This window comes from Pholis gunnellus (assembly GCF_910591455.1).
Source record: "Pholis gunnellus genome assembly, chromosome: 2".
Lineage (NCBI taxonomy): Eukaryota > Metazoa > Chordata > Actinopteri > Perciformes > Pholidae > Pholis > Pholis gunnellus.
In genome coordinates this window covers 7,532,212-7,542,554 of record NC_136536.1, presented here as the reverse complement: position 1 = coordinate 7,542,554, position 10,343 = coordinate 7,532,212, and the positions used below count along the sequence as shown (strand labels likewise).

General features: G+C 42.5%; 1 protein-coding gene across 1 annotated transcript; it reads right to left on the bottom strand.

The window, feature by feature from the left end:
• Positions 1-214: 214 nt before the first annotated feature.
• sypb (synaptophysin b) lies at positions 215-9,375 on the bottom strand (the record flags this gene model as incomplete). Its single annotated transcript, XM_079174124.1, has 6 exons — positions 215-499; positions 601-792; positions 907-1,105; positions 2,230-2,354; positions 7,941-8,006; positions 9,358-9,375. The coding sequence occupies 6 exons, from the start codon at positions 9,373-9,375 to the stop codon at positions 215-217; spliced, it is 885 nt and encodes a 294-aa protein (XP_079030250.1).
• Positions 9,376-10,343: the final 968 nt, after the last annotated feature.

The following is a 10,343-nucleotide window of genomic DNA, read 5'->3' as shown; positions in this document are numbered from 1 at the left end:
TAGAAATAGCAACCCAAATAAAATATTGACATTAACGTTAGGTTGATATTCAGCAGATACACATGTAATCCTGAAATTGTGCTTAAAATAAAGAATACCGTAGATCATTACCTCAAAGACGTCCCGTATTGTGACCTATTTAAACATAACCACTCCATATGTTCTACATGTGTTAACACTCACCATCCTGCAGCTGTGGTTTGGCTGGACAGGCTCACATTTGATTAGAGAAGGAGGTGGGCTGCTGCTGCTGCTCATAGCCCTGGCTGTATCCTCCTTCCTCATTGTAGCCCTGCTGCCCGTATTCGGGCTGGTACCCTCCCTGGGAGCCAGCGTAGGGGTCCTGCTGAGCGTAGCCTCCCTGGGCAAAGGCATCGGGGGCGGGCTGCTTTTCCTGTGAAGGGACGTATGTTCCAGAGAGGGCAGCCATCCAGCCGGTCTCCTTGAACACGAACCACAGGTTTCCGATCCACAGGATCAGGTTGATGAAGCCAAAAGCCTGTGGAGCAGAGAGGCGTTTGGAGTTAAGATATTTACTCTTTCTGATCTCATATCAACTCTTCATACAGCTTGGTTCAGTGTGACTCATCGGGGTCCTACCACAGAGGTGTTGAGGCCGGAGACCTTGGGGTCGTGGACTTCACGGCAGCGAGTCTCTTCTTCGTCACAGGCTGAGATGAGAGTGATGACCCTCTCTGGATCGGTGGCTGTTTTCACATCTGACAGGCCTTTAGCCCAAGCACATGAACAGACCAGCCACATGAAGGCAAATACCGCAGACACAATAAAGTCCTGGGGATCAGCAAGACAACATGATCACTTTTTGTACCAACAGCTTAAGGAGGTATTCATTGTAACACCAGTTGTTGGACTTGTATCATACGTATAAGGCATCAACAAACTCACAATCTGGGCCCCCTTGCAGTTTTCACGGTACTTCTCCAGTACGAAACAGTATACAGAGAGGGCTGCCATCGAGTAGAGGAAGGAGAAGACGGCAATGGTGACGAAGAACTCAGCTGAGGAGGAGTAGTCCCCGACCAGGAATAGACGCTCTTTGTTTGCTCCCTTACAGGTCGGGGCATCAAAGTAAACCTGATGGAGCCTGAGAACAGAGACACAAAGACGGAGAGAGAAATGAGAAACTGCAAAAAGAGCTAAGAGAAAAAAAGGTTAAAGAGTGATACAGTTCTTCTCATATGTGAAACACCTTGTGATATCAATGAACAGTGTCTACGAGTGGATTAATGCAATACATAACAAATACTGTTGAATAGAGCATTTTAAAGGAGTTCCAAATTGTGGGGAACGCATTTATTCGCTCTCTTGACAAGAGTTAGCTGAGGAGATCAACACCACTCTCATTAGATATGAAGCTACAGCCAGGGGATGTTAGCTTAGCTTAGCATAAAGACTGGAAACAGTTAGCCTGGCTCTTTTCAAAGGTAACAAATTCCACCTACCAGAAGCTCTGAAGCTCACTGTTAACCTTATATTCCTTATATTTGTATAAAAACCAGAGTAACGTGTAAAAACATCACATGGTCCAATTAATGGTCAGCATATGATCCCGGTGAATACACAACATGTCGTTTTTACTCTTTAGAAGACCTTTTAAACCGAGTCAGGCTAGCTATTCCCCCTGTTTCCAGTATTTATGCTAAGCTAAACTAAGCTAATAAACTACCATCATATATAGCATAGACTTGAGAGTGGTATTGATCTTCTCATCTAAATCTTGGCAAGTGAGCGAATGTGAAGTGTATTTCACAAAATGTTGAACTATTCCTTTAATTAATTACTTGTTCTGAGAAAATGTTATTTAGTTACCACATAGTCTACTGAGCTTACTAACTAAACTATGTTTACATTGTATAAATGGGAATACAGGACTATATTTCGTAATTCCTTGCAATGGTACCAATTTATCAAATGTATATAATTCATAATTTATATCATACATTTTCATAATTCATAACAAATGCCTTTTAGCACAAGTTGCATGGTTGTTCTAAAAAATAGTTTGACGTTGGAATGAATCAAATCTTAAAAAGCTAATTTCAAAATGATACCTTGCTATATCATACTAATTGGCTTCACCGTCATCAAGATGAACTTGCTCCTGAGTAATCTATGTTGATACTTGTGCTTAATATGTATTTTACAGTTTGTTTGGTGCCAACAGATTTCGACTACATTGGTGAAAGTGACTTGTGAGGTGAGACGCACCTGAACGGATATTCAAATTCTACTTCTATGCCTAGGTCGCTCTCCGTCCGGTTTTTACACTCCACGCTCATCTTGAACATGCCAGAGTAACTGCCACATGTCGAGAAGGCGAAGATTGCAAAGATCTGCGGGAGAAAAAAAGAGGAAGGAAGAGACACAGTGAAAATGTGACATCTCACAGACAAACACAGAACACACAGAGTGATTACTCCAAATCACACTTGGATGATCACATGCTTTAATGACAAGAGTACTCGGCTTTAGGTTTAGGACAATGCAGCCGTGTAAACAAAGAGCTCCAGTGACAAAACAGGCGACAGCTCCTTTTACACTGGAAGCTGCAGATTGCTGCTTTCACCACCTCCAACGTCTCGAGCAGACATATATTTCCACCAATCATAGCGAGTTGATAAAAAAAAAATGCACACAGAGTGCAAATCAATGCAGCGTTATCACCGGGCTACACAGCAACGGCTGCGCCTGTTGCCATGGTTACCCTTACAATTGGTTTTCTGTACATGTTTCCTCGTAGTACTTTGTGGTACAACGGTGATTGTGCATTCGGTCAGGGTCTGTTACTTCAGGTGCACACAGCTCAGTCTTGTTCTTCAGCTCCTACCAACGTCAGCGGCACAAACAGACATGCGTGGAGATTTACACACACACACACACACACACACACACACACACACACACACACACACACACACACACACACACACACACACACGCAGCAGATTAGACAAATCAGACTATTTTTACCACACCCTCCCTGCGCTGCGGGCCAGATCCGATTGGGTGGAAAATCCAGCTATTAATCTGACTGAGGTGCTCGACCATCTGTCACCAAGTACTCAACTACAAGCTACTGTAAAGCCAGTCACAACACACACACAAAGCCACACCCCAACACGTGAGCTTGTACCTGCACACACACACACGCACACATAGGCCTACACACACTATGCCACGTCTTGTAGTACTGTATACCTGCTGCAAGCATCAACACACTTGACTATTTACTGTAATCTTTTAGCTAATGTGAGGCGTAAGCTCGTTTGTTGGATTTGCACACCGGCCGCCTAAAGCGAGCCTCATTGTGATCGCGATACTCATCCTGCTCTGTTCCTGCAGGGTTTATTTTATTTTTATTTTCTAATGTCCTCACCCAACACCTCACCTCCCTGTTGTTGGTAAGAGGCCAATTAACAGGTTTTAATAACCAATGCAAATGACTGCAGACGTGATGAAAGTGGCTGCATAAGTGTGTGGGAGGAGGGAGAGGAGGCTGCTGATAAACGACACAGTTTATTATCAATTCCAGGCAAAGAATTGTGCCATCTGGAGCCAAGCTTTTGAGTTAAAATCCAGACTGAAACACGGATCATTTCAACATTATTATGACAATCTTACTCGGAGCTGATCTGGCTAATCTTAAATATTTGAGCCTCATTATATTTTGGTGCATGCATGCTTGAACCAGGAAAAGTCTCTCCTAAATGCACCATGAACGGACTCATTTTGGGGTCCATTTATGTATTGTTCCCGATGTCATGTTCATGGACAATTGAGAAAGGCCTGCAAACCGTGAGTTGTGTTTTACGTAGTGCTTTCTCTTTAAAACCCCAAACAGAATAATGGAATGTAAGGCTGCAGCAGCTGTGCAATTAATCAACACCTAGAGTGTAGAACTGCAGTGTGGGCACAATCCTTCACACATTCTATCCTATCGTAATCCATCTAATGCTGTTTAGAATATGGCACATACAGCAGCTATTTGTTTTTATTACTAAAAGGTTCAAAGATTTTAGAGCTCCCTGTGTCCATATCGTTCCTTCATTATTTCTCTGAGGCAGTTAGAGGTTAAGAATCTAGAGAGGGATCAATGTGGAGACCAACAACATGTTTTTAGCCCAGCTGTCTTCTTCTACTTCTTCTTCAGAGACATTTTGGAGAAAATGACAACACTACAGAGGGCTGGATTCTCTAGTTCAGACATAATCTCTGCAACAAGCCACACCGCTGCTTCAGCTGAATCATCGTAGAGTGATACACTGAATATGAGTCGAAGGATCTGGATCACACTGACAAGTGAAATCAATTGAAGGGGAACCACATGTAGATAAATGTAAATATATCAACTGCAAGTTACATAATTCCCTGAATATTTTTACTTAAAAAAAAAAAAACATTTACTACTCCTCACTTTCAACAAAACAAATAAATCCAGGGCCTGATGTAAATTACATTTACATGAAAAAGGATTTAAATGGGAGGCACCATACCACCACTAGGAGTTGTACTTTCATGGTGAGAGATGAGAGGAAGGAGGAGTGATGGGGGAGGAAGAAGAGGGCCAGCCAGACTGAGAAAAGAAATGGTGGCACACTGAGTGTCAGGTGCCATGGTAACAGTATTGGCAGCGTCGCAGAGCGAGGAGGCAGAGGCTGGTTTCTACCCCTCCTGGTATGCTGGATGGTTGTCAGCTCTTCTGTGCTGTGAAGATACACAATCTCACTCACTCAGAAACGAACGATCTGTCTGCTACGGCTTTTCTCACACTGTCTGTCTGTCTTTCTCTGTAAAAACCGATCAATAAAAGCACCAACTGTAGAGCTTGACCATTTCAGCCATTGACCAAACAATATCTTTTTTTCCCCTCTTAACATTAGCAAATAAGACATATAACATATAACATTTAGATCTGGATATTTATTTTTTAAAAGACTGCTTTTTAGATCCTTTTTCCGCTCATAATAGTTATTATCTTTGGCATTTCTGTATTGCAATTACTTGTTAGCTATCAGACAACGTTTATGCAAATATCGATATATTTGCAATAAGCTAATGTCGGCCAATCTTGCCCTGCGAAGATATTCCGCGAAGATATTCAATTTTTTCAAATTTGACCATTTTATGCCAAAAATATTAAATGATTTCCACGTTCATGTGCAACTAAAATGTTAAAACCAACCCTTGGATGAGGATAAGCAGCTCTTTACATGTCGACACATAGCCAAAAAGCACAAAAGCACAGAAATAAACACAAGCTGAGCCTTTACCAGAGGCCCTGGAATAATAATAACCACAGAGTCACCAAGCGTCTGAACAGAAAAAGCCCCTGAGCTACAACAAAATCAACAGCCTTTATTACACATTAGGGACTACAGCAAAGTGAATCATGTTCTCACAAACAGCCTTTTTATGAGTCAGAAAGTGAAATTTGTATTCAGATGAAATTCAACATATAGCAGTACCATCGTGTAGCGGTGGAGGCAGGAGGCTGCTTGCGTACTCTGTGGTTGAGCTCCACATCAGTGTTATTTGGGAACTCAATGTCTTCCAGCATCCATCAAATCTAGGCTTTGTCAGCACTCTTCCCCAGAGACAGAGAGTGTGGGTGGGGTGGTGTGGGGAGGTGCGAAAAGCTACATGAGTCACACATACTGAACGCTGTTTAAATCTCACACATTCTCATCATCAAATGTAGACAAAAACATCACACATCCTCCACCCGTCTCAACTGATCCAATCCACTTCCATTTAATCTCATCTCTAAAATTCAAATATATGACTATGACCACTGCTGACACATTTTTTTGAAAGCAAATTGGCACATTCTGGCTGCAACAAACATCCCCAAAAGGTTTGATTCTACTATAGAGAAGAATCCCTGAAAGAGGGGGAAGCTCCTCTTTCCTGCCCTAAAAACACTGTGTTGCTGGTTGTGCCCATATAAATCCAGAAAGAGCAGCAGCTCCTCCTCTAGTCTGACGTTGAGGCATGCAGGCCCCTCTGACAGATGATTCATAGACCCTGGCCTGCTGAGCGAGGCTCCTGATTGGTTGCTGGCTTGCCGTGATCCAGGGAGGCAGTGATGAGGTGCTGGCACACTCACAGCTCCAGGGAAGGACTACAGAGTCATGCAGTACACTCATGCCTCTGACTGCTCTCTGGCATATCTGCAGAGCCCATTACAGCGTGAGACACTGTTAGGGCCGCTCTGGCATGCACGTTTTCATCTGGTTTGTGTTAAGTGTGTGCTCACACTGAGGATCAGGGGTGTAGCAAACAATTATGGGACCCATGTGCAGGAAGGGCATCCCCTCCTCAATTCCCTTCTCATCTACCCTCCGAAAATGTATTCATAATTACATGGCATGCACAAATTTAATGAGTGACATAGGGCTTATTAAAATGATTAGGGCTGCAGCTAACGTGTATCTATGTAAGCCTAAAGCCAATTATTTTCTTGATTAATCAATTTTTTAGTTTTGTCTATGAAATATCAGAAAACATTGAAAGAAATCCCAAGGTGACCTCCTCATATAGCTTATTTTGCTAGAGCATCAGTCAAAAACCCAAAGATATTCAGCCTTCTATCATATATTGCAACGAAAAGCATCAGACCCTCACATGTGAGCAGCCAGAACGAGAAAAATAATTCACTATGTTGATAATGCAAACTGGTTGCCGTAACCAGAAGCACAAACAGTCAGAACCAGTTCATAACATCACATCAGTGTTTAACAAAGCATTACGTAAGACAAGAAAAGGCAAATTTTATAGGCCCTCGCTTAGCTGGAGGGCCTGCGAGGGTAATTAGCACCACTATTATCACTGTGGTGCCCCAGCTGTAGAGACAGAAGACAACTGCAATAGATAGGCACCACTGTTAACCCTGCAGCCTCTTCAGTGTGAGCCTGCTCTCTGAGGATAGCTGTGGAACAACATCCTTAATGACTGATCTTCTAATCATAATCTGCTGATTATTGTCTTGTATAATCAATGAATCCTTTGGGCCACAATATGTCACAGAAGGCCGTCAAGATTGTAAAGCCCAACTTGATGACATCATAATGGTGTTTTTGTGCGACCAAAAAACCAAAGATAATCAGTTTGGGATCTTATAAAGACAAAGAAAAGCAGTAAATCTTCACATGGCATTTTTGAGAGATTTTGCATTTTGTGATTCTGGTCTAAGTGAAAATCTAACTTTTCAAATTATCTGTTGGATTGTTGGAGTACAATGTCTTAAGTAGACCCCCCATTTAATGACAGAAAAAAGCAAAACAAAATATTTCAGATGCAGAAATTGAACACAACTTGAGCTAAATGGAGTTATTCAGTTATGCTGCTCTCTGTTGAGTAGTTCACTGGCTCCATCATCTGGAGTAAACGGAACACATGGAGGTAACAAACTGCTCAAGACAAATTGTCATTATATTCCTCAGTGGACTGACTATATTGTGTTACTACTACATTGATGTAAGACATCCAGTTGGTGACTCCTGCTCAGGCTTGTTGGGGCAATATCACAATATCAGGATACAACATGGCTCCTCAATATTACGCTAATTCTTTGACTAAGAGTGATTATTAGACATGTAAGGTTGGTGGAGTTACAGTAGTTTTTCAAGCGATAAAGGGAAAAAAGTCTGACGTTAAACCCTTGTGAGAGAGCATTCAATGTTGTTGTTTTTCTCAGAGTGTAGTCACATCCATTATTAAGCCCCATGCAGCTTTATGACCTCTGTATGACAGAAGGTTACACATCTGTCAGCTAGGGCATGATGATGTTATTTATTGCCAACACAAGCTCCAAGTAGTTTAGCCATAATAATATTCTATTCTGAGATTTCTTTTTTTTTTACTAAAATGGGAAATATTTAAGCATTAGTTGCCAATAAAATGCAAAATAGACAACTTACCCACTGTAGAATTTTGATAAATCCCAACGGTTGTTTGAGTACCGTGAACTGCCCTTGGGCCACCAACTGCCAAAACAACAACAACAAAAATGAATTAGCAATTTTCTTTTTATTACATTTTCAACTCTTGTACTCTTGAAATCAGCCTCTCCCAGTAGACCAGGCTGATGATAACATGATGATATGATGATGCTGATTAAAAACATGAACCTGAATATTTCAGTCTCATTTAGCCCACAGACCTGGTCTACTGCTGACACCTGCAGGTGTTTGTTACAGAGCAAATATCTGCTGCCAGTGAATAAGGTGTGTTTGTGTGTGTGCGTGTCTGTGTGTGTGTGAGAGAGAGAGAGAGAGAGAGAGAGAGAGAGAGAGAGAGAGAGAGAGAGAGAGAGAGGGGAGGGGGGGTTGGGGTGGGAGGGAGCTCCTGCCGGCATTACAATTATACTAAAGCTGATTAACCGACTGTTTTCTCTGCTCTCTCGCTACACACTTCGCGGCAGTCTTTTTCTTTATTATTCAATTGAGAGCAAATCTCGCGAAATCTGTGTAATTGACGACAAAAAAAAGGAGGGAGCGTTTGTGCGCAGGTGAATGCGACACCGCAAAGAAGGCGGTGTGTCCCTGTGTGCATCAATAAATGGCCGCACTGGAAATAAGCGGCAGTGATGGTTTTCTCTTTCTCTCTGTCTCTCTGTCTCGGGGTTCTTTCACACCCATTGTTTTTATCCCAACATTCATATTAAACAGATGACGCACGCACGGACAATATCCATATTGAGAGCAGACCGAGAGCCCGATTCCTCGCTCATCTCTCAGGGAAGCCTTGTTGGCTTTTGTCGCAAAACCACACCGCTCTCTGAGAGATGAGCTGTTGGAGATGCAGGAGACCGTCCTCCTCGGTGTCGGGGCCTACTGCGGCTATCCGAACGCACCGAGGGCCTCGGAAATTAATCATGTTTGTTATCTTAGCAACAGCAGGGATAATTGAGACGTGAGCGGTGTAAATCAATTAACTGAAACCCTGGAGATGATATAGACTACATCCTCTCCTTCCTTTGCTAAATGCCACGGCTGCAGAAATCTCTGGGCAGCCTACACATTTTTTTTTTTTGGGACAGTCAACGGGCCGCTCCATCACATCGACTGCAGCATCAGTGCTGGAAAATTGTCCGAATTACATCGCACTCTTTCGTGCTTTTACATCGCTGCAGTTTTTTTATAAATGCATAAATCACAATTTTGACTCCAAGGTAATCGAAAGCACTGCGTTAAAACCGTAACCTCGGTGGATTTGGTAGCACAAAAAAATCCTAATTTGAGCGCATGACAAGGGAAAATTAGGCAGAATGAATGAGCATCATCTACCGAACAAAACAACAGTGAAATATATGATTTCCCCCCCCAAAAGCCTTACCTGATTCACAACATCCATCTTGGCCGCTTACTAGCTGATAAGAGGATCAGAGGGGCGGAGGGAGGGAGGCGTCTCATCCGGAACAGCCCAGGGGAGGAAGACGCCCAGGAGGAAGAGCTGGTCTGCGTCACGAGCTGGGCGAGGACGTGTGAAGCGTCGTGACGTCAGATAAATGGCTGGACGTGGAGCGAAGAGGAGCCGAGCCAATCGCAGCGCTGCTTTATTCTAAGGGTAGATTGAGATTGAGCCCCGAGGCTGATAATGCAGAGAGGAGCGGCATGGAGACTGTTCACGCTTTAGTGGACGGAAGGAGGGATGTAAAGGGGAAATAAAAAGGTCGGTGAAGGTTCCCGAGCTGCTGCTGGTCATTAACAGGCGGCTCTGCACCATCACATGTCAGCTGATTGTATTAGAGGAATACATGTATCATCTTGTAAACCTTGTAGGCAAACCTCATTCTGCTCATAACATGTTGTGGGAAGTTCAGGGTGACTTCAGGTTTTCTACACTCATGCAAACACTATAAAGACAAAGGATGAATAAACAGTGCTTAATTTAGCAGTGAACATCAGACACATATGGGTGAATGTTTTGCACACTTCTTATTTTTTTCCTCTACAAAGGGGAAGTGAAACCCAGATGTTACCCATCTGCCGGTCCATTAATGACTGATTATATAATTCATTCTTTTGTGTGTTTGCTGCAGGTTTCAACCTCCATTATAGCACTGCTGTGAAAAAAAACTGAACTAAACAAGGACCTTTCAGCTTAAGTGCACTGTTTGGAAGGGTGTTATTACTGCACACGAATAATAACTTTAACAGAAATAAAATAGAACATACATTTGAGAAAACATAATGCTTTATTTTTAGTCACAAAAATCCAAAACTTTGCTCTGAGTTTTCATGTTGTATGTTAGAGGATATTCAATATTCAGTATTTATAAATATTTCTCAAAAATAGCAAATGCTGTTGGGCACTCACAT